General features: G+C 31.9%; 2 protein-coding genes and 1 pseudogene across 2 annotated transcripts in view; 1 reads left to right on the forward strand and 2 right to left on the reverse strand.

The window, feature by feature from the left end:
* LOC115881890 (growth arrest-specific protein 2-like) overlaps positions 1-10,725 on the forward strand; it is a 126,415-nt gene extending 115,690 nt beyond the window's left edge. Inside the window, exon 9 of the mRNA XM_030899616.1 lies at positions 9,193-10,725. Coding sequence (XP_030755476.1) covers positions 9,193-9,327 — 135 coding nt within the window. The 3' untranslated portion in view covers positions 9,328-10,725. The remainder of the gene's footprint in view (positions 1-9,192) is intronic.
* Positions 10,726-11,892: 1,167 nt separating this feature from the next.
* LOC115881902 lies at positions 11,893-19,371 on the reverse strand (annotated as a pseudogene).
* A 3,632-nt stretch (positions 19,372-23,003) lies between these two features.
* Positions 23,004-26,482, reverse strand: part of LOC115881555 (cadherin-related tumor suppressor) — a 136,867-nt gene continuing 133,388 nt past the window's right edge. Inside the window, 1 exon segment of the mRNA XM_030899097.1 lies at positions 23,004-23,247. Within this exon segment, the coding sequence (XP_030754957.1) occupies positions 23,004-23,247 (244 nt within the window).

Raw genomic sequence — 26,482 nt, forward strand, 5'->3', positions numbered from 1 at the left:
TTACTATAACTTCCTGTATAATATAATATATACTCGTATTTTATAAAAATACGCATGCCTAAAATAATTAATTAATTAATATTAACGATAATAATTACACTAAACCATAGTGTTAATCACCATGTTCGTAGACGTTTAAGAAGATAGTTTTTGTTTTATATTTTTTGTACATATTTTTCTACGAAATAAAATTACATTCAATAATTATAATGATCGAAATGTTTAGTGGTTTTATTTAAAAAAAGTATTAGCATAAAATTATTTGGAGGTTATATATTTTTTTAATAAATCTATATAAAGCCTATATAATAATTAATACAAAACTTCTAATTATTAACAATCAAATTATTGTTTTTGATAATACTACTCTCTTTTGGAATAAATATATATATTTTCTATATATTAATAGACTTCTAATATATAATAATTCGTTGATTATATTAAGTATTTGTACTTAGCTTCAATAAATTAGAGTTAGACTACGGCTAAATTAATATAAGAAGTGAATTTTCAATATAAATAACTTATCTTAGAAACAACGGAATTTATATACCGTATGATCGAAAAAACGGCGTCTAGCTGGCTTTAAACTGACAGCGATCTTCATTTCCAAGTCAACTCTAACGAAATTTGTTTTTAATCTATCGCTAAAAAATAATTCTTAGTTCTAAGATGAGTTATTTTTTCTCTTAACAAAAATCACTTCTAAAAAACGGAAAATACTGTTGAAAAAGAACACAATACATAAAAAAATACAAAAATAAAAACCTTATTGCTAGTACCTTATTATTTTATCTCTCATTGAAGGGGGATCATCTTTGTGTCGCGGTTTTTAAATAAACTTATGCATTACTTCTGAAAAGAATGGAAAAATAATTTTATTCAGTTCGGGAATCGGTGATAAAACAGGAAAAAAAAAGACGCACTACCACCAAGAACAAATACCAAAAAAAACATTGTCAAGCTTGCAACGATTAATGTCACCAAAAAAACAAAACAAAACAAAAATGTGTGTGTAGCCATTGCATTGGTAGGTTATTTTAAGATAATAAATATCATTTGCATAGCTTAAATAAAATTCACTGCTTATTAGAGTATTAGATTATTATGCTAAATTCCTAGAAAAAAAAACTACAAGAATATAAGTTATTTTTTCTAGGAGTTATATTCAGAATATTTAATTTAATGAACAAGAATTTTCTTTTCGTTGGAAACATAAGAAATACCATGCAAATTTTGAACTGTCCAAATATATTGGCTCTCCTATTAATTTTACAGCTTAGTTTAAATAGGGTTTTTAAAGGTCTGCCTAAGCTGAATACACTTGACAAATTTGAACAATTCTGGATAAGCCGATTTTAAGTAATTTAAGAAAAACTGCATATATTTTTAAATTAAAACTGAATAGGTAACAATGCAACACCAGTCAAATGCACAACAAATTACATTTGACAATGATAATGTTTTTTATCATTGTCAAATGTAATTTGTGCTGTCTACAGTACTATATTATAGTACCTACACTTATTAGTTTCCCCGAAATGTATTTTTGTAATTTAAAATTTGCCTGACAACGTAAGATATGTTGGCATTTACCTGTTCAGTTTTATTTTAAAAATAAATGCAGCTTTTCTTAAATTACTTAAAAGCGGCTTGTCCAAAATTGATCAAAGGGTATAGCCGGATTAATATGGGCAATCTGCTCCCGCGGCTTTTTTAACTCGCACTCAGCGGATCGATTTGGTGTCGAATCAAAATAATTCGCCTAATTTTTGAGCTCTTTAACTCAAACGGTTTTCGAGATTTTCAAAAAAACCTGTTTTTTCAATTTTATTTTTATTTTTATAGTAAAATTCAAAATTAATTAATGATGATTTTTTTCTAATTCTTAGAACTCTGAGACATGAAAAAATAATATGATCATGATTCTTAAGCGAAAAGCCGATTTAGTGGAGGAAAGAAAATTAAAACCTTCATTTCTTTAACCTTCCTGAAATATGTCACTCACTATAAATCGTCAGAAAATGTCATTTATACTCCTTTACTCTCTTACTAATTTTTTGAAGTGGTAGAACAATAAAACTCTTTTTTTTTATTTTTTTTTCTAAAATCTTCTCGACTGATTTTTTTTATAATAATCTTTATGTTTATTTCTGGTAGGGATGTATTTTTAATGAAAAAATATTTTCTACTCACTTTTTTAAACTAAACAAAAATATAAGTTAGTTAAAAACAGAAGATTTTAGAAAAAAAATGAGTTTTTAATTTTTTTCATATTGTTCCACCACTTTAAAAAATTCTTGTGTGTAAAGGAGCATAAAAGACATTTTCTGACGATTTTTAGTAAGTGACATCCCAAGTAGCATCTATCTGACTTCGAACTAAATCTGACCTGAAGCGACGTCAGACTTTGTGCAAATTTAGGTCGGGTGCTGGTGATATGACTGGTGACGTCGCTTTCCTATTAAAAGCGACGTCGTTGGATCCGAGTCGGTAAATCCAACGATCTGTCGACGTACAAAATAACAACGTACCATTTTTATTAATTTCACAACGTCGTTCCAACGAAATTTGTTTTAATCTATCGCTAAAAATGAATTCTTAGTTCTAAGATGGGTTATTTTTCTCTTAACAAAATCACTTCTAAAAACGGAAAATACTGTTAAAAAGAACACAATACATAAAAAATACAAAAATAAAACCTTATTGCTAGTACCTTACTATTTTATCTCTCATTGAAGAGGATCATCTTTGTGTCACTTGGTTTTTAAATAAACTTATGCATTACTTCACGAAAGAATGGAAAATAATTTTTATTCAGTTCGAGAATCAGTGATAAAACAGGAAAAAAGACACTATGCATCAAGAACAAATACCAAAAAAAACATTGTCAAGCTTGCAACGATTAATGTCACCAAAAACAAAACGAAAAAAAATGTGTGTGTAGCCATTTGCATTGGTAGGTTATTTTAAGATAATAAATATCATTTGCATAGCTTAAATAAAATGCACTGCTTATTAGAGTATTAGATTATTATGCTAAATTCCTAGAAAAAAAAAACTACAAGAATATAAGTTATTTTTTCGTGGAGTTATATTCAGAATATTTAATTTAATGAACAAGAAATAATTAATAAATGTCTATACCTTTGTAACGGTTTCATTTCTTGAAAAGACTTAAGCTTGATTTTTATGCATCCGTTGTCCGACGATACGTTGATACGATATTAATTTTATTTGGTAGAATGTAAAGACTTTGATTGGTTAGAAAATAACGCAGTTTTTAAATTTATTGCATCCGTTTATCGGATATACGTTGGTGTCATTTTATATTTTCGTTTCCATAACGATTTTGCTATTTTACTTATATTTTTATTAAGGTTGGATTAAATTTGTCAAAAAAGTGTCAAAACGTCCGTTATCGTATGAACGGGTCCGTTGACGGGTTGAAGTAAAATATTTACGGATGAAAAGTGGCGCGAAAACGCTATGACCAATCAGGGAGCCGTCGGACTATCGCACAGTGCTTCGAACATATGGCTCTAGAGGACAAAAATCCAAAACTTCTCTTTTATTGTAAGCAATTTATTCAAACTAGGTTTATTTGACACAAATGATAAGTACTCTCGTTGTACTAAATGATGATGTTCTTAGTCCCACGTTTATGAAAAAAAATCTTATAAATAATAATAATGTTGGAGCTGTGTTCCATCTAAGCAAATAATAAGTTATAGTATGAAAATGGGATAAAAAAGAATTGAAATAACATTAGAACATGATTCCTACAATATAAGCCTAATATAAGATAAAAACGTTTTTCTTTAATGAAAAAGAAACATTAATGCTATATTTAATTAAAAAGAAAACTTATGATACTATAAATTTACTTTAGAACAACAAAATGTATAGATCGTAACTACTCTGATTCAGAAGAATCACTGCTGACAGAATCTTCCAAATTTATAGTATCCAAATTACAGGTAGATGAAATATCCTCACATATAAGATATTTCTGTACATCATTTTCTAATATGTTACTTTTTCGCGTTGTTACTGTTCATTTTGTCGGTATGAGGAGTTCGGATGTTAATAGTTACCTCTTTAATAGACCGTATCCATATATTATTTTTTCCTTTTCTTGGGTATGAGATTTTATAATAAATTGAAAGATGGACACTTTTTTTATGCGACGTTTCGCTCCAACATAGTGGACTTTTTCAGGCACAAGTGGTGTCTCTTTGACTGGAAGGTTCATCAATATCTAATAAGAACATATTTTTTGAAATACAAATAATTTTGAGTTCTTGTCCTTATGATCAAGCCAAGTATTAGCCAGATCGGCATTGCTTATCAATTTTACTCCATCTGAAAAGTATTATAAAATAAAGTCTGTCGCAAGCAGACGCAGGTGAACTATACAAAAATTAAAGTGTATGAATATGGCAACAAAAATATGCAATAAATACGATATGTTTTGATATGTTTTTTTAAATGCCTTTTTGAAGTTTGAAAACGTAAAATTTTTATACCCATTTAAGAATCATCTTAAAAAATAGATAAAAACTAAATAATCACGAACTTGTTTAGAAATAAATTTAAAGTACATACCTTGTTTAACAATATCCATAGTGGCTTTCAATTAAGTACGTACCCGTTTAACTCCATAATATACAGAACTACTATGAATGTTATTCTTTTCACTGATGAGATAATGATTGTAAAATTTATTTTTAGTGAAAATATTTGCTAACAAAAACGCTGTTTATGAAAAATAATATATAGGATGGTTGAACATTGCAATAAGTATAAAATTATATATTCAGATATTAGTAAATTTTAACTTATTTTTTGATTTTTGTCCATGGGACGAAGCACTGTGTATCGTATCAACGGATAACGGATGCATGAAAATGAAGCTTAAAGCTTGACTTTCATGCATCCGTTAAGCTTGACTTTCATGCATCCGTTGTCCGACGATACGATGATACGATATATACGAATAAAATAATATATATACGAATTTTATTGGTTGAATACTTCGGTTTGGTTTGATTAGAAACGGTTAACCAATCGAAGCCTTTAAATACAACCAATGAAATTAATATCGTATCAACGTATCGTCGGACAACGGATGCATGAAAATCAAACTTTATACGTTGATACGTTGGTCCGACGGTGCTCTGATTGGTCATAGCGTTTTCGCGCCACTTTTCATCCGTAATTTATTTACTCCAGCCCGTCAACGGAGAAAGATCGTACGATGACGGACGTTTTGACATTTTTTTGACAAATTTAATCTAACCTTAATAAAAATATAACAAAGTACAAGAGCTAGCAACGTCGAGAAAACCAGAATTTTAAGAAAGCTGGTTCTTTAATATATCTTTTGCTATGCTCTCCTGACCAAAGTGTGGGCCGGTAGACTACTACGGTTCATTACTGCGCATCACATCTGTACAGGGTATCCCATTTTTTTTATATAGTGTGTACATAAAGTATGGAATAAATTCATTTTCTCAAACTGGGATTTTAGTAAAAAAATAATGCTCGAACACGTCGATCTATTTTTTAAAAAGGGCACATTTTACGCATATTACCTTGCCTCAAGCTTCACCCCACGAGCAGGGGTACGTGGCACCCCTAGTTTTTGTAATGGGAAGGGGGGTCGAGTGATATCTTATTTTAAAGGTCTCTTTCTCCAGATTATAGCCCTAGAGTTTGAAGTTGCTAGTGTCATCTTTGTTAACATGACAGCTTGTCAAAATTCCTAATTTTATGTGTTTTGTCAAGCTGCCATATTAACAGAAATTACGGTAACAACTTCAAACTTTGTTTATGATATAAGTAGGTATATTACCATATTACCTTGCCTCTAGCTTTAGCCACCGAGCGAGGGTGAGTTGCACCCCTAGTTTTTGTAATGGGAAGGGGGGTCGAGTGATACCTTATTTCAAAGGTCTCTTGCTAGAGATTATAACCCTACAGTTTGAAGTTGCTACCATAATTTCTGTTAATATGGCAGCTTCACAAAACTAAGAAAATTAGGAATTTTGACAAGCTGTCATGTTAACAAAGATGACACTAGCAACTTCAAACTCTAGGGTTACAATCTGGAGAAAGATACCTTTAAAATAAGGTATCACTTGACCCCCCGTTCCCATTACAAAAACTAGGGGTGCCACTCACCCCCACTCAGGGCGTGAAGCTGGAGGCAAGGTAATGTGCCTAAAATGTGCCCATTTTATAAAATAGATCGACGTGTTCGAGAATTTTTTTTAAATAAAATCCCATTTCAAGGAAATGAATTTATTCCATATTTTATGTACACACTGTATATTTTCGGTTTATTGGATTTCTCGTTTATGTGTTGAAATACAATGATACGATTTTCACATTACTTTGCTACTTTTTTATGAAACTAAATATGCTACATATCGGTATGTCCTAGGCTCCTTAGTTCCTGAAATACAGGGCGAATTTGTGATGCGCAGTAGCGAACAGATGTTGAATACAGATATGATGCGCAGTAATGAACGAAACGTCTACCAGGAGCCAGACGGTTAGCACTCTGTTCAGGAGAGCATAACAAAAGGTATATTAAAAAACCAGCTTTCTTAAAATTCCCTCTCGAAAACGTTGCTAGCTCAAGTAAAAAACAGCGAAATCGTTATGAAAATATAAAATGACACCAATCACGAGCAAATCGTACATCCGATGAACGGAGGCATGAAAATGCAATCAATTTAAAAATTGGGTAATTTTCCAACCAATAAAATTAATATCGTATCGTCGGATAACGGATGCATGAAAATCAAGCTTTATATCTATAATATTATTTTCCTATTTGGAATATACAGGGTGCGTCAAGAACTCCGCAATAAATGGGAAATTTTATGCGCAACATCTTCAACATGACTAATAACGGTTTTGCGGGCTGTTAGGCCGTGGTCAAGAGTGGTTGCCTCTATAGCTTTCGACTGCATCTGCGGCAGTCTTCATCACTGGCGTAGATGTCGAGGGCGAAGTGAACGACGACTGAACTGGTACTGATACGGAGGGGAGGGGTTACGCGCCTTTTTTAGCATCTTGGCCAGGCCGGTGTGCAGGGGGCGTGGTTTGCTTGTGATCGCTGGTGACGGGACGTTTTATTTCTGTTTTATCGAGCAGAGTGTACCATATTTTGTTAACGTGAAGCCCTTCTTCTTTTCTGTTGAAGTTGTTCTTATGTTTGTGCAAAAATCACCACCCCGATCAAAAAAGAGGGGTTATAAAAACACTTGTTGACAGAGCCCGCCGAATCTGTGAGCCTCTACACATCACTGAGGAATTAGAACACCTAGACAGAGCCTTACAAGCTAATGGATACCGAGAGCAGACGATCAAACGAGCCATAAGACCTAGGAGACTTGTTGAAAGGCAAGCGGGAGAAAATACACCTCCCAGTGGGGTAGCATTTCTTCCATACATCAGAGGGGTCACTGACCGCATTGGAAAATTATTAAGAAAGAGGAACATAAAACCGATCCTCAAACCCACTCGATAGATACAAGAACATCTCCGCTCGGCTAAAGACCCACGAGATCCACTGTCATCCGCTGGGGTCTATAGAATTCCGTGTCCTTGTGGCTCAGTATATGTTGGTACTACGAAACGTAGTATTAATATACGTTTGACTGAGCACAAAAGATCTTGCCGTCTCGGACAAACAGAGAAATCAGCCCTGGCCGAACACACAATAACACAGGAAGATCATCAAATTCTGTTCAATAATACGGAAGTCCTTTCAACAGGGAATCATTACTTTGCAAGACTACATCGTGAAGCGATTGAAATCCACAAACATACGAACAACTTCAACAGAAAAGAAGAAGGGCTTCACGTTAACAAAATATGGTACACGTAAGTATGATAAAACAGAAATAAAACGTCCCGTCACCGATCACAAGCAAACCACGCCTCCTGCACACCGCCTGGGCCAAGATGCTAAAAAGGCGCGTAACCCCTCCCCTCCGTATCAGTACCAGTTCAGTCATCGAGTCGCTCACTTCACCCTCGACCTCTACGCCACTGATGAAGACTGCCGCAGATGCAGTCGACAGCTATAGAGCCCACCACTCTTGACCACGGCCTAACAACCCGCAAAACCGTTATTAGTCATGATACCGGCCAAGAAAACCTACACAATTTTATCTTCAACATGCCCCATAATAAAAAAAATCAAATATTCTATAAAACTTGCTTCTTTAAATGTCATTTATTATATCTTGTTCGTTAAACTAAACATTTTGTTAAATACGAGGTAAATCTAAACTTAAAAATGATGGTGAATATAGCTTCGGAAGAAACTTAGAATGAAGTAACCAAAAGAGCAGCAAAAACCTAGAAAGATTCAACAAATTTAATAATTCAATTTTCCGATTCACTAAAGTGTGCCCTTTATACAGAGGTGTACGGAATTTCATGCAACGTAACGCTGAGTTTCTTCGGATGTACTGGTTTTCAAATAATAGAGAATACAGGGTGTTTCATAAAATTTGTTTATTAAAAATATATTTTAAAATAAAAACATGGTATAAAATCCGAGGCTCTAAGTTTGTAAAAAAACAACTGCGGTGTTGTCAAATTGAATTTTTAAAGCCAAAAATTGATATAATCAATTATAGTTAATGTCTTCAAAGAAAAAATCTGTGGAGATAAAATCTTTATGATTTAATGAAATGATATAATCATTATACAGGGTGGTTTGAATTGTAACGGGAAACCTCGATAATATATTCTGCAGATAAAATAGATAAAACAGTTTGTACGAATTCAGGGTGCTGAAATTATTTGTGGAAAAAATCGAAATGAAAATGAAACTTCTACACCCTGTAGGTATCTCGGAAACGATGCATTTTAGATATACATTTATACAAACTCTTTTACTTATTTTTATCTGCAGAATATTCTGCGGAAGTTTCCAGAATACAATTTGGATCGCCCTGTATCTTGATATACGATCTTCGATAATGAACTTTTCAGTATAGCAACATTTATCATTTTTCTCTTTACAGCTGCTTTGTATATCTTGGGCATAGGGCATACTATGTATGCCAACCTTATTTGAAAACCAGTTCTATATTCATAGCATTTAATGATCAATTTTTTTTAGGTTAGGACATGATCATGATCAAAAAACCGTTTTATTTTTAGGAACACGAGAAAGAGATCAAAAGGAGACCAACACCTCACCACCCAAAATACCAGAGGGTGCAAAACCTGTCAAAAAAATTCACTTATTACAAGAGATTCGCCAAACTTGTCAGACCAGGCGAGACAGCAGTTTGAAAAAAGCAGAAAATTAAAAAAACGACGATTTTCTGAAATATATTTAATTTAATAATAATTAAATTATAGCATGTTTGCTATAATATATGCTCTACTACACAGTCGATTGAATAGGATATACACAAAAATAAATCTTCACTTTTTAATATAGTTGAGAAAATAACTCAGAAAGTTTATGTATATGGTTTAGATATTATCTAATAATAATTTAGATATAATAATATAGTAAATAATGTTTATAAAGGTTCAAATCTTCAAAGAGTTTCTTTGAGAATAAAGATAATTAATAAAATGTAAAATATTTATATATTTGTTTATTTTATAACCTCAAAATACCCACACTGAAGATTAAGTATAAAATATAACAGGGCAGTGAAGTTCAAATTAAATAGTTAAAAAAAGTCGTCACTTCTTGTATATTTTAGTCAATAGCTGTATAGATGAATACAATATAATCGAAAAAATGTATATGTAAAATTATATGGCGAATGTCATTGATGCTCATTTCCAAGCCAACTGGACGCCCTTTTTTCGACCATGCGGTGTTAATTTTACATAAAACTTTAAATTCTAAAAGTTTGAGACTATTTTCTGAACTTCGATATTCCAATTTTAATATTATTTTTATAATTTTAAATTAAAACAAAAAAAAAACGTCAGAACTGTCAAATTTTGATGTAAGTTTTTTTCACCTGATTCTTCACTAGAAGAGAGCATTTTCTTCTGATTATTATAACTTAATATACAAGGTGCTTCAAAAGTAAGGTAAAATATTTCAGGAAATCATTCTTTAGATGATTTGAAATATTTTATTTAGCTGTGTTGTTATATGGTGTTGTATTGGACAGAAAAAATATACAGTGATGCATTAAAAAAAATACAATTTAGTTTGAAAAATGTTTGGCTCACACTGTATATTAACTAAAATGTTTTTTAAAAAGACGTTAGCTACCATTGCCAGTATATTTTGAAAAAAAAATATATTAGCAATAGTCTAAAAACTACAGTATTAGTAATACCTCTTTCTGTAGTATGAAATTTTTTAAATTTCTAACATTTTAAACATTTTAGATTAAAATATCAAAAATTCCTATATATTTTATACTTAATTTATTTTCGTACCTTTCTATAAATATATGAGAGAAAAATATATAGCAAGTATAATATTACGAAATATTAGCTTAAAATCCACAAACATAAAACATCAAAAAATATTTCTGGTTAAAAAAGTGCTTTTAGAAAAGAAAATGTGCTATGTTACCTCAGATTAAATGTGGTTTTTATTAATCAATCAAATGCGTCATGACTTAAAAACAAATAAACCCATTTTTTAAAACCATACACTGTTACAGTACTTTTTAAAAATTTGCATATCCCAACCCTTGAAGCTTTGTACAGTAAGAAAAGCAAACACAAGACAAACAGATATATAAAGACAGGTTTGTAACAAACAGGAAGGATTTTTATCAGGGATGGGTCCGATTTTTTACGTTTTGGTAGAAAATACACGTAAAAAATTAAAAAAACAATGATATATCCTTTTTTTCCCAACATACATTCCAAAATAAAAAAAAATAAAATGACCAAGTATGTATAAAGAAATAAATTAAAATATTTTTTACACCACGGTCATTAACAGTTAGCAGCGTTTTTAGAGAAGCTTTCTAATCTGTGGACATATTTTTTAAGTTTTCATACCAGGTAAAAAACTATTATTTTTGCTAAGGTTTTAGATGTAATTTTTTACGTGTTCATATAAAATAAAAAACCTAGTTCGCAAAGAAACTCGCAAATCTTTTACATGTATAAACAAATATTTTTTACAGTAAGAAATAGGGTTTTTAGAAGTAAAAAATTATTTTAAACAGAAAAAAAATGTTTCTTATACGTAAAAAATTAGTTTTTAACAGATAAAAACTAGTTTTACATTTGTAACACAAAATTTTCAAACCGGTAAAAATAATTTCTTACACGTAAAAAATTACCTTTTAACAGGTATAAAATTACGGTTTTTAACAGGTAGAAAAACTATTTTTTACAGGTAAAAAATGATATTTCTACGAAACTAATTTTGTAACAGGAAAAAAATGTTTCTTACACGTAAAAAATTAGTTTTTAACAGATAAAAAATATTTTTACATTTGTAAAACAAAATGTTTAAACAGGTAAAAACTATTTCTTATACGTAAAAAACTGATTTTTTACACGTAAAAAATAATATTTTTTACAATATTTATTAAATAAAAAACAAATATATTTATTACTAATAAATATATTTATTATTTTTTTTTACACGCGAGAAACTAATTTTGTAACAGGTTAAAAACAATTTGTTACGGACAAAAAACGATTTTTACATTAAGTTTTTTAATGGCCCATCCCTGATAAAAATCAGGTAATTATAAAAATAATTACCTTCAAATTAATCCAAAAAATATCCAACGTTATAAACTCTGTTCAAAGGTCACCTTTCTCTTGATTCGTTCTAAATAAGATTGTTAAAAAAATAAAATAAAAAAAATAAAAAAATAAAACAACAAAAAAATAAAAACGAAATAAAAAATTAAAATTCAAAGGAATTTATTTATTTTTAAGCCATTTTAAGCCTAGCTATGATTAGATTAGAGAGCAAGAACTTGATATGTTTGTTTTAATATGAGAACACAGAATTATTTCTTCTTACTTTTTCCCAAAGTCAGGGTGTGATGGCTGCTCGAGCCCATCTGCTGGTACTGCACTTTGCGTCGATTAAACTCCACAATTTCGTCTTCCAATTTCTTTCGCGAATCTTCAATTTTCTTCTTGTCCTCCGTATGGTCTTTTTTCAGTTTGTCGAATTTTGCGTGCAACTGAAAATTAAGATAAAACAAAAATAAATTCACTTAAGTGAGACGTTCTATTTTTTTAATCGTGTTAAAATACCAAACGATCGAGAAAAAAACGGCGTCAAAGATACCTGGGAAATGACAATTGATGATAATTTTGGTCAGGTCAAGCCCTAGACATCAGATTTTCATGAATTTGCATTTAAAATTCGAAAAAAAAATATTTTTTTTGGAAATGACGCCGTTTTTTTTTCAATCGTTCAGTAGTTAGTTAATAGTTTAGTTTGGTTTGGTTGATATTGAGATTTCAGTCGAAAATCAAGAGAAATAAAAGAATAATTTCACCGGTAAGTATTTATACAGGGTGTCCCAGAAATAAAAGCAGGTATTTTAAGGGGTGGGAGATCTGGTTACAAGAAACATCTTTTCTCTTTACCATTTCTAAAATAAATTGAAAATAACCGAGAATGAAAATAAAAACAAAAATAAAAAATAAACGACTATGAAAATTAAAACAAAAATTACAACATTTTGAGAACCGCTGGCGATATCCGGCTATTATGTTTTTTTCAAGAGGGTTTTCAGGTTATTCGACGCCTCAGGTGAATAAACAAGTGGCACTAAAAAGTTTTCAACAAAAATCAAAAAAAATATAAAATTTTCAACATTTTTTTTTCGCAAAACAAAACCTCATAGGCCTGCTACTGGGGCCGAAATATAAAGAGATTATCTAAATAAATGTTAGAAAAATTCCGTTTTTAAAAATAAAACTAATAAGACAAATTTTGTCTCTGTATTAAAGATTTTCATATTTTAATTTAACTATTGTTCTGTTAAATCTAACCTCCTTTTCTGCTTCCTTAAGTTCAGCCTCTTTCTCTTTAACTCTCACAACGAACATCTGTCTCATTTCGTCCTCTTTTTGCTGCAACTCTTGCAAATGATTCGAGCGTTTGGTTTCGAAAGTTTCTTGAAAACTGATTGGTTTATTGTTGGCATCAACATCGGAGAAACCCATCTGTTCCAAACGTTTTTCCTAGAAATATTCAAGACTATTAAATAAAAAAACGGTATAAAGTTAAAATAGGTTTTACCTGTATAATTCGTAGTGTTTATTATGCGTTTTTTTCGCGCATGTCTTCCATATTTGTTCTGATCAACATTTCACGCAATTTGACGAAGTCACAAGGTGTGATTCGTTCTCCACTTGGACTGTTCCCCAAGGATATTGGCGAGCCCTTACCGTGCTTTAAAAAATATATAAATAATTCAAACCATACAAAACAATCTGAAATAGAACTACACTCATCGGCACGAAAAACGGGCACTTTAAAACTAACCTTTAAACTAAACTGTATTCCGGAAACTTCAGCATATTCTGTAGATAAACATAAGTAAAACAGTTCGTATATCATTTTTTATTTCGATATTTAACTATCTGTTATTTTATAACAATTAATATTTAAATAACATAATGTCTGCTGTTGGACATGTTCTAAAAAACTAACAGATGTCAAAATAACGACTACGTAGAGGGCGTCAGCCGCATATTTTTAACTGGTTTGAAGAGTAATAACTGCATCACCACGAAATTGTCCATAAAAAGCAATGGGTCTAAAAATTATAGTATGGATCTCAGAAAACATGTTATTTCGTCATTATCGATACAGGCGGCGAGACACTGACATAAATTAAAGCCTGTTGACTTAGCTGCTTCATTAGATACCGTCGATGGTCATATTTTACAATAGTTTAAAAATAAAAGTTATTTATCATCATTTTTTTTCGGAAACAATTTATGCATAACGCCTGGCGGTGGAGATAACAGGGAGTGGGGAAAGGAACGCTGCTGCATCGGTCGATTGTCGATGGAGGCTCACAGCAACGGGTTGGAGAAGCAGTCATTTTAGATATGTTGTTTTCAACCTGTTACGAGAGCATAACAGGGCGGCAGTCAGTTGTTTAAATATACAGAACGGTTTTCAACCTGATTACGACATAAGAGACGGAGGTTTGACGTAAAAATTCATGGAAATGTATGTTTTAGTACTTAGCAGTTTTTACAGTTTCAATATTTAGGTATGTTATTTATTCTGAAAACAGCTCAAAATAATATTTTGGCGCCCCCAAAAAGGTATACAGGGTGTATTTGAAAAATCTGGTCATTGCGTAAATCGCCGCTGCTTAAAGCCCTTGACGTCAAAAAGCTGATTTTTGGAAAACAGATTGACTTTAGTGGCGGAGAGGTTATTCAAGAGGACAAAATCTTCGAAACTCGTTTCTAAAGGGGTGAAACTACTCTCAAATGGTCTAATATATGGCAACATACTTCGGTTAAATTTATTTATTAAATAACTTAACCTTTATTAATAAGCTGTTATTTTCAAGATAATAAATAAATAACTATAACAGTTTCAACTGTTATCCAAAAATAACAGTGTTTATTATATACTTACAAAAAACTCTTTAGTAGTTATTTTTTGGATCACTTTGATGTCTTGACACACCCTGACATATTTTTATTTTGAAAATCAATTTAATTTTGGAGATAATAAAAAAGATAGATATTTTTAATGGTTTGAAGAGTAATAACTTTTCGTCGGTAATTGTATAAAACCTATATAGTAAATATCCATAAGACAATTTTTAAACTTCATTAAAAACTAGTAATATTAATTTAGTTTTATTATAAATTATCAGAAAGTGAAAAAAAACTTTAGCATAACGTCATGCTTTATTTAACTAGAAAGTTCATTTATGTTTATTGTCTCGAAGAAAATTTATGCCGAACTGACTATGGGTGTTTAACATTTATTTCGTCATACACGGATCCCCACTCGGCCTTCGAACTTAGCCTTGCGACAGGGCCTTTGTTTGAGTAAAAGGCAAAGTGTTTTAAATATATATTTCCGTTGGTAATAGTGAGTAAAACCACTCAGCCTAAAGGGTCCGAAGGCCGGACCTGTCCGTGTCAGCTATTAGTTTTTACTCTCAGTGCCTTTCGATGGAGTTAAGGTTTCAACAATAAAGCAGCATCCTTACTCCCAAAGCCCTACTGTTCGATCGTACTTCAAATCGCCAATCGTAGTCGCCTGGAATGCTCTTCAATTAACCCTTTAACGAGCGCACCAGTGCTTGAACTCCCTGTGACGGGACAAAATCTCAAAAGCAATGTTTGGTAACTCAAAATCTAAGAACGTAGCATCATGGTCAATATATGGCATTTGAAACATTTATTATTAAAAGTAATTTTGATATCTGCATAAATACAGAGATAATAAGGATTATGATATTATTCGTATATGATACACAAGAACCGTACATGTAAACTATTGCCAAATACATAAATTATGATATCAGATGAAATAAACAATGAAGCACTTTAGCAATATTTTGTTAATTACTATGTAATCTCTGTTACACCCTGAGATATTTTAAATTTAAAAATCTATGATTAAATTGGAAAAATAAAATATACTCATTCTATTTTTAATATCAATTGGTAATGTCTACTATTTATTCGTCCGTCAAATCTCAAAATAACTGTCACTGTCTTAAAATCTTGAAGAACTTAACTCGGTCACCAGATGACGTAAAAAAACTGACAGTGCAGGAAGATAGGAATCGAACTATCCTTATCTCTATAGTATACAAGGTATGAAACCTTTGAATAAGAAGACTAAGGAAGGAGCATACAAAATCTTTGGCACACCGCGATGGGCCTCAAATATTGCCGACTTAAATTCCGGTTTATCAGTGTCGTTCTAATTTTATTTAAAAATGTAAAACTATGATGTAGTGGTAGACGTGGGGTAGACTCAATAATTTGTTGTTTTTTTTACGTTGTGAATAAATGTTGAGTAGTTATTAAAATTGTTTTATTTTGGATATAATTCTAATAAAATAGATAAGTTATAATTTTAATTTTAACACTCGGTAATTGTAAATTCATACTGAAGCAGGTATCTAAGACAATTTTTTAACCTTTTATTAAAACTAGTAATAATCATTTAGTTTTATTATAAATTATCAGAAAGTGAAAAAAAACTTTAGCATATCGTCATGCTTTATTTAACTAGAACATCATTTGGATGTTTTTGTCTTGTATAGGAAAATTGCCAAACTGACTATTGGTGTCATTCATTAGCTGCCCATACACGGAAAGGCCCGGCCTTTGAACTTGGCCTTGCGACAGGGCCTTTGTTTGAGTAAAAGGCAAAGTCCGCGGATATATTTCCGTTATGGTAATTTGAGTAAAACCACCGGCCTAAAGGAGGCCAAGTCCGAAAGGCCGGACCTGTCAAATATATGGGCAGCTATTAATTTTAAAACTCAGTGCCTTTTCGATGGAGTTAAAGGTTTCAACAATTACAGCAGCATCCTTACTCCCACTAGCCTAAAGCTCATACTTGCAAACCCAATTCTTCTTCTGAATGCTCTTCAATTAACCCTTTAACAGTCACCTTGTGACTGTGACTACCTGTGTTGGTAACTATTGGTAACTCAAAAGATCTACATCATTCAATATATCAATATTTGAAAACAAGTGAAAGTTTGATATCTGCAGAACAAAAACACGAAGGATTTTAACAACTAATATACGTAGAGTAGAAAAGTACATACCTTTGGCAATCTTCAACATAATTTGGCTTTGGAATAAAATGTATAAGCACTTGTAAATATTTTGTTTTCGTATGATCTCTGCCTTGCTGAGCAGAAAACGACCAAATTTGGTTGATAAAAATGTATCGAAATACAAAGAACATTCATGCATTTTTATATCAATTGGAATGTCTACTATTTATTCTTATCAGTACACATTTTTTGGCTTATTTCTAACCAAACGCTTTTGTCCCGCTAAATTTATCTTCCAACGCACTGTGCGCTCGTCCGTCAAATGCAAAATAACTGTCACTGTCTAAAATTTTAGCGCCAACTTCAACTGTGTCAAATGATGATCAAAAAAGAACTGACAGTGCAGGAAGATAGAATCGAACTATCCTTATCTCTATAGTATCCTTGGTATGAACCACCTATGACTTTGAAATCAAATTTCTCACGTAAAAAAAATCATCAAAATATTGACATTACTTTAGAAATTATTTAAAAAAAAAATCGAAAAAAAAATGAAACTTCTCCAACCTGTATCTCCAAAACTAAGTATTTTCGGACATACATTTATAAGAACATTTTTACTTATTTTTATCTGTAGAATATGCTGCCGAAATTTCCGGAATACAGTTCCTAACCAAACCACCCTGTATATTTTGTTCCAGTGAGCCAATTTTTATTTTTTTTTAAACAATTTGTAGATAAATTATTTGCCTTTTTAGTATCTCTTCCTAAATTAAATTTGAAAATTTCCATCTGTCAATTATACGAGGGAAAACAAAATGTTGATATTTTGGCGAAAGTTTGAAACGCCCTGTGGAACAACATAACAAGCAAGGAATTTAAAAATTATTTTATTATCTAGGTACCTCTTTTCTTGATAGTTTGTTTTTCGATTCATCTCAATAGTTTTATTTTTATTAAAAAATCAGTATAATTCCACTCACCTTATTTCCAACTTTAACGAAATCAGTGCTGCCAATCACGGCAAAAGGAATGTGAGAATTCATGTTGGTATTCACTTCGGAAACGGTCTCATCATCGACAGGAAATTCATAAATATGCACGCCATTATTTTGTAGTTCGGCCATGATTTTCGTTTTGAATTTCTGTAATTCTGTTTTGGAAATGGTGTCAGCTTTCGCTATGATAGGAATTATGTTCACTTTCTGATCCAGTTTCTTCATACAGACCAAATCAATTGATTTTAGACCATGACCTCAAAATTAAATTAATTTTTGGTATTTCATCTACAGTGTGACCAAAAAAAAACTCTAAATCAAGTAACAGCCTCAGCAAAGGCTACGAAATGAAAATCTCTGTCATTTTATATGTAAAATTATATAGGGAATGCCATTGATGTTCAATGTTTCCAAGCCAACTGGCCAGCATTTTTTTTTCGATCATACAGTACTACAATGTGACAATTTCAATTGTGATCAAGGCAAGCTTTGATTGTGACACTTAAATTGTTTATCTGTCATCACACAAAGCACACTTGACCATAAAACTATTCAATTAAACTGAATATAACTTACCTGTTGGACATATAAAATATAAACAGGCATGAATCCTTGAATCATGATAGGTTGACAGAGACCTCTTGATTTTAAGCTCTTCCTGTAGATAATTCTCAAACTGAGCATCAATGTAATCAACAATAGCCTTAAAACTATCCTCCTTGTTGATCTGATCCCCATAACCCACCGTATCAACAATTGTGAGCTATATTTTGAAAAATTATTATAAAATTAAAATAAATTTTTCTATCAAAATGTCTGTTTTTGTACCTTGAGTCTCACGTTGCTTTCTTGTAATTCGTAAGTGTTGGATTTTAGTTTGACAGTTGGTAATGTATGAGGACTTGGATTTGATTCAAAATTCGTATTGAATAACGAATCCATGAGAGTTGATTTTCCAAGTCCGGTCTCTCCTAAAAAAATATTTGGTTTAGTTAATTAAATATATTGTATATCCTTATTAACCAACTTACCAATACACATAATATTGAAGACAAATCCATTTTGTACACTTTTTGAAACCAACTGATCTGGTAAACTATCGAACCCTACATGACCTGAAAGTATCAAATTTCTAATCTGCTCTTCAACCTGTAATAAACAGAAATATATTCAGTACTGCCATGTAAGTACGTGAGAAATTTACACAATGAAGTACATTGCCTTTTATAACTCATATAGTAAATAATGTTTGTAGAACAAACTACAGTTTAGTTGGAAAATAACTAAAATAACCTCATTAAATGATTTAATTTCATATTTATAAGAATAAATACTAAATATATACTTACAGATTGATTTTCTACTTCTACTGGAGGCATTTCTACGCCTTTATGGAGCAATATTTACGAAATCAATAATATAAACAATGATATCCTATTCAACACATGCACTATTAAGCTCAATTTTACACTTTTTCCACGATAGTTACCGTATTCTCGAGTCGTATAATACAAGAAGAAAGTATTTTCTTAATAAAGAATAAAAAATTTCAGTTAAATAAACGGTTTTTTATTGAATTTGTTTATATTTATCCTTGAACCGACCAAAAGCAACGCCCGAAGCAAAGTGACAGAAGTGATTCACCCATAGATAAATGAAACAAGTTTAGATTGGAAAGTGCCCATAAGGACAATGTAAACACTATTTGGCGCTATTCTTGCAACGGTCGCGACCCAAAACTTTTGAAAATTTCGGAGCGGTTCGGCTTTTTCCGGAATTATATCGCCAAATATTGTTTATTCAAAAGTAGTATTATTTTCGTTTAATTTTATAAATAAAATACAGTGTGTTGCATACAAGAAACTTTATTTTATATAAGGACGCATGTATGAAATACCTATGAAACATTGGAAACCGACGTTATGCCACGATCCACGATGGTTTTTGCAGTTCACAGTTCACAGCACAGTTTTTTAAGTTTTTAATGCCACTTTTTCACAATTATCACCGGTTGGAGTAAATAAAACTTGAATTAAAATAGCAATAATTACTTTGAAAATGGACGCTATAAAACACTTTTCGGGATTTCTTTAATGAGAGCGGTTTAGATTTTGAAAGACTATTATGATTTTGAAGATTCTGACTTTGACAAAGAGAAAATTATTTCTGTTTTTGTTTGCCGTTGTTCTTAGCGACCGCTATAGTAGCGCCAGATCGCGTATAACGGTCGCGACCCAAAATAATTTCGCGATCCAAAATTTATACGGGCTTTCCAATCTAAACTTGTTGCATTTATCTATGGATTCACCAAAACAATCGTCTGTCAAACGAGTTCACAACCATCGAGCTAAGAAATTTTCTTCTTTGGACGGCGCAATAATCATAGAGGATAAAAATTAAAGAACTGTTATTTTTGATAAAGTTTTTGATTTTTTAAGTTTTTAAATAAATTGGAACGTGATTATTAATAATATGATAGCATGTTAAATTAGACGTTTGTCTAATTCATGGAAATATAGTGTTGGTATTTTGAAATAAGTTAATTGATAGTTTTTTGCTCGATGGTTTAATTATTAATTAAGAATTGGTTATGTGGATCAAGTAACTACTTGCATATTAATCAAATTAACTAGTTTAATTTATGAATTTCAGACAAGACTTGATTACATTACAGTGTGGTCCACTAAGTACCTACGCAATACAGGGTGGCGCACCTCATTCGCCTCGGTTGATTATACAAAAACGAAAAGATATGAAAACAAATTTTGATATGGGTATTTTAGTAGGAAGTCAATGTACATAATTTAAAATTATTTTCAAATTGTACATGGTGTGTCAGAACTAAGATCCATACCAAAGTTATATTTTTTCTTATAGAACACCCGGTATTTTATTTCATTTTTCGATTCTTGGGCATAAAATAAGGCATTTATTATAGGGGTTTAATATTCTTAATGCTTTGGTTTTTGAGATATTTAAAGATATTTAAATATGCATGCTATAATAAAAAAATTGCCAACACCCTCTATATTACTTTTCAGAGTTAATTCTTGTACTGACTTTGAAGCCAGAGAAATAAACTTTACTAAAAAATTTTATTGCTTCCTTAAATCTATACAGGGGTATCAAAAATTGCTGGTCTGTTTTAAATATTTATTTTACATAAAAACTTCATTATTTCAAATACAACACTATATATTTTTTTAAATAAGTCGAAGCAGATTTAAATGCTCTTTTAAACTAGATTAGGGTGTCCTATACCTATCTAGTTCAGATTTTGAATAAAAAACGATTTTTCAATAAAATGTCAATCAAGATGGCTGGTGTCGCCATGGCAATTTGCTAGTGACAGTAGCTATTTTCAAAATCTAAAATTGTTTATGGACTATATTTAACTCCCCCCCCCCCACCTTCTGCCAGTGATACATGACCACAGACAATAGAGGGTGCCTGGTATGACGGACAGGGTAGTCCCATCCGGCATCGTTATACGTCTTGGTGCAATTCCCTAGCCACGATGCTACAGCCAGGGACAAGACAGTGAGATACACCTTAGACCCAGCCAAAGAGCCAGAGGTGATTCCCCCTAGCATGTAACTAGGAGCTTCCCTACAAAAGACAATGTCTGGCATCTCCTAGAGGAAGAATTAACACTTGCCTGATTTTAGTTAATTTTAATACGAGTAAAAATAAAACACGATTAAATATTTATTTTGTTTTTTATTAAATTTAAAATATTTTCATTGTTTTTTCTACAAAACTGACTCGTTTCTCTTCATAATCCTATTTTTAATACAACTTACAGAACTCTAAGTATTTACATAACTATCAAGTCTTTCAACAATAGGAATATTACACGTATTCTATTTCTATTTTTACATAGTAATTTTACAAAGGAATATGGCAAGAAAAATTACATAAATTAATCTGGTCCTTGATACAAGGACGTGGCAATTTTGTTCGTTTTTCTCTAAAAGTTAATTATTTGTACTTATAGCGTGATTCATGGAGGTTTGCACAAACCAGACTAATACAATATTTAATACAGTAAACGAAAATAATAATTATTGTTTATAAAAGTCTTTAAATCAAATAATACCTCGTTTTGCCGAGAAATTTCGATTTTTTCCTATATTTTGGCACATTTTTTTCAAAATTTTTACTAGGTACAAGAAAAATTTCTGTTGATGGCTCTAGATGTTAAGAAATAGTAGGTTTGGTATTCCATAACAACTGTAGTTATAGTAGGGTTTCCATGGAAGTTTTTGAAAATTCCGAACAATATCTAACAGTGACAGTTGTCTATCATTTTGGATGTCGTCTGACCGATATTTTTCCCTGCCTCTTTGAACAGATGGACATACTTTAAAAAGTATACTCTTTTGCCTTTGTGAGAAGTACTAATATTTGTACTGCATACGTTATAAATGACATCAGAAATGGGATCCATTTTTAACAGAAGTGAAAACTTTGAGCATTTCATTAGTTACTACAGGGTGGTTCGAACTGTATTCCGGAAACTTCGGCAGCATATTCTGCAGATAAAAACAAGTAAAAAAGTTCGTATAATTACATGTCCTAAAATGCTTAGTTTCGGAGATATAGGGTATAGAGGTTTTATTTTCATTTCGATTTTTTCTAAATAATTTCCGAAGTAACGTCAATATTTCGATGAAAATTGGTATCTGGGAGTTTTTTGACATGACAATATTGATTTTGAAGTCAATATGACTTCTACTTGTAGAGGGCGCCACCTACATATTTTTTAACTGGTTCGAAGAGTAATAACCTTTCGTCTGTACCTGAATAAAACTACTGAGTAAAAAATTATACATTTACGACATTTTATACGTAGAAAAGTTATCTCGGTAAAAATCGCTACGAGTAATGGTTCTCGAGATATTTGGAATCGAAATTATCAATATCCGTTGTCATTGACATAAATTAACCATGTTGAATAAATAGTTAAATTTGAAATATCTTTGTGTCAAAAGAAACTATTTTATCGTCATGTTTCGAAGAAAAATTTATGATTAATTTAAAAAATTAAAAAGTTCCCAAATTTATAATTTCAGTCAAATAACTATCTACTCAACATATTTACTTTTTCTTTACTTTTTTTAGTTATGGAATATCAAATCAAAAAATACTACTCCATCTATCAAAACATCTAGAACCCATCTAAGGCACACAAAAAAAACAAGATTCAATAATAATCTCTCTAACCGAACACTAATACGGCACTGAAAAAAAAACAATCAACAACACACTCTATATGTTACACGTACTCCTCACTGGGTTTGCTATTGTTCGTGAGTCTGAGTGAGTTCGGTACTCGACCACTCACGTTGTCGGGGAGTTCGGCGATGTCCTTGAACACGCCTGCAAGGCTCTCGAAGTTGGGACCCCAGTTGAGGAGGTAGTCCCAGCCGAGGGTCGTTGTGGAGGGACTACCGGTTCCTGGCCTGTACATTGGGCCTCCCAGGTCGTCGTCGGAGGCTACTAGGGTGGACATCGAACCCCTGGTAAAAGAAGAAACGGTTAAATTGTCAATACAGGGGGATGTAATAATTAAAGGTGCAATTAACATTTTACAAACACAATACAGTTTTTTTTTTTTTTTCTTTTTTTTTTTATTAGTTTTTTTTTTTTTTTTTTTTTATTTTGATATTTAACTAAAAATTAAAATGAAATTACTTAAATGGATATTTTAATTACTAGATATCAGGCTATAAGGATAAATTACAATTTAGGTAGCAGTTACTGAAATTTAAAATAAATTTATTCTTCAATTTCACAAAATGTGAAATATGGCAAAAACTTTACAATTTAGGAATAATCTTCTTTAATAAAACTCATCTTTATTTTTTTTTTTTTTTTTTTTTTTTATATTATTATTAATAACAGAGCTTTAAAAATAATATAATTAAAAGGTGTAGGAACCTTGCCTTGAACTGCTAATATTGAAATTAATTCCACGCTGTGCTCGTCATAATGTGGATCAACCTACTCTCACTACCGGTTTCAGGGCCCTACCCCATCATCAGGTGAGCTTGGGTATTTCCACAAAACTGACGAGAGCACAGCATAAATAACCACGACTTGTCGTAAAGTAGCAGTAAGATATTAAGACCCGCATCGCGAGATAGAGGCCTGCGTGCAATGGTAGAACTTTCGTACCACCGAGGAACAACTATCGATAGTAAATAAGCTGGCTAATGAAATATATAATGGAAAATAAATTTCTTTTATTGTATACCTAGGAAGCTGCAAGGGAATTACTGACAAGTTATATATATATATATATATATATATATATATATATATATATATATATATATATATATATATATATATATATATATATATATATATATATATATATATATATATATACTCTGTATTAGCTCGTCGTTTTGTTGGAAATGCCAAGCTCACTGATGATGGGGTGGGGCCCCAGGAAGCCAGTGGTAGAACGGGTTGATCCATTCATAATGAGCACAGCCAGGAATTTGTTTATATTAGCAGTTCAAGGCAAGAGACTCTTATATAATTTTATACTTCAAAACTACTAGAAATTTATTTTCCCATTGTTTTGTGTAATATAAAATAATAAAATCTCGGCAACCCAAACTGGTGTCTTGTCCTCTGGTTGCAGGGAATCTTAATGTTATGGCAATCCTTTTTTATATATTTAAGCTTGGATACGTACTTCCTAAAGGTTGTATTTTTCCTTTCTGTACATTTAGCAGTTAATAGAGGTCTTTCCAAAATCAGTGAGCAGCAGTAAAATTATTAAAATATTCTCTATCTATTTGTAATCCTATGTAGAGAGTTTACTTTCCTGCACTAGGTTCTTTAATTATTAGACATCCAACTCCGCCTTTTTTTCTCTTTGTCTCCTTCTTTTTGCAATAATGATGCTATCACCGCATTAAAATACTTCACGAACAGCCATCCATGTACGAACAGTTCAGAACATAAAGCACTACTACAATGTGGACGCCGTTGCTTGCAGGCCGAAAGGTCTTTAGAAACACGACAAACAGAAGGCCTGAAGCAACTAAGCCTGATTCAGAGCAAGGCGCGAGCAGTGCGAGCGTGTGGATACTTGCTATAATTCAAAAATGAAACCAAAGTATGTTTTGCCTCATCTCATTTCAGTTGGTTGGAAAATACCTTAATCTTTTTAATTTTCAGTATCTCAGTTCTGCTTATAGATTATACAGATTATAATCTTTGTTTCTTCATTATTTTTCGTGGTTCCAATTTCGGAATCGGGCACTAGTTAGGTGACTAGTTTGCGCACATAGCACGCCCACTTATAGCCTCTAAAATTGTGCACAGCGCTTGACCGGACCATTTATTATAGAGATATCGGAAAACCAGATGGCGTCCTTGAGTATTTACGCGTACCTTATCGTGGTTACGATATGCGCGAGTCAACACAACACCCGCTAATAACGTTTTACCGCCTGACGTAATTTGTTTCTAAATAACGTTTAAGAATTGCTTAAATGTGCATGTGCGAGTATTTGACAACCGGAGCCATTACGGCGGATCTTTTATTTTAGGTTATGTTTGAATTGTTTTGAATTATTGCTTTAGTTTTTTATTAGGTAATTTGATATTTTAAGTAGCTGGATTGGTTTAATTAAATAAATGCCATTTAAAATATGCGTTCCACCTCTTCCAATACTAAAGAACCTATAAAGAGTCTTAGGTTTACAGCAGATTACGACTTAGCCCTTCTAAGAGTTTGTTTGCTTATTGTCCAAGAAAGCCAATTGGCGAGATTTGAACGAAGTAAAAGGCACTTAGAATGGCAGCCCTTTGGTTTAAAATGCCCACAAATGAAACGAAAACAATTCAAACGCAACCTAAAATAGAAGATCTCGCCGGCGACCGGCGTGGAAATGCTCGCTTTTATTAAGCGCAATTACAAACGATTATCTCCCGCAAAATGCGTGAGCAGCTGATGGTGTTGACTCGCGCTCATGAAGAAAAATTTTGCTGGCGCTCTGGATGACTTCCATTTAACCGGTCGAAACTTGCTATTGACCTGAGCCAAAATGTACTCTGCAAATATAGCTGGCGATTAAGGATTCCACAAGCACAATGAAAACAAAATGCAATGTCTGATAACTGGCTGAGGATACTAACGTGTCATTAAAAGACAAGGCGACACCAACAATGAATGAGGAAGAACAACGCTCTGTTTTTAAACCCTGGAGTGCGTCCGGTAACTTCGTGGACGCTCTTCTCTGACGACTTCGCACGACCTACTGTTGTCGTGTTCTCAATTTCTGTCATAACAACGGCGCGTCCACGGTGGCGAACTGCTGCATTCTAACTTTTCTTCGACCGAACCAATAACGAAGTATTACAACAGCGGCGAATAGTGATATTTCAGGCTGGAGATGAAAGAAGAGAACTTGAGTTGAATATCCAATAGGGCCAAAGTGATCCCAGCCTCCCAGTGGCGCATTTTAATGGCCCACAGCTGTTACAACAATGCTGGTTGTTGTATGAAAGAAAACTAAAAATATTTTAAATAGAACCAATTATATACTTAATGACATTTGTATTCTATACCGAATGCAACTATTTTATATTGTGTGTGCAAATAATGGAAAATAAATTTCTGACGGATTCAGAATTATACAGAGTTTCTTGCCTTGAACTGCTAATATGAAATTAATTCAAGCTGTATAGATGTAGTATTGGATCAGCCTGCTCTCACTACCGGTTTCGGCA

Source organism: Sitophilus oryzae, unplaced genomic scaffold (assembly GCF_002938485.1).
Source record: "Sitophilus oryzae breed Bouriz unplaced genomic scaffold, Soryzae_2.0 scaffold_1111_pilon_pilon, whole genome shotgun sequence".
NCBI classification, from domain to species: domain Eukaryota; kingdom Metazoa; phylum Arthropoda; class Insecta; order Coleoptera; family Curculionidae; genus Sitophilus; species Sitophilus oryzae.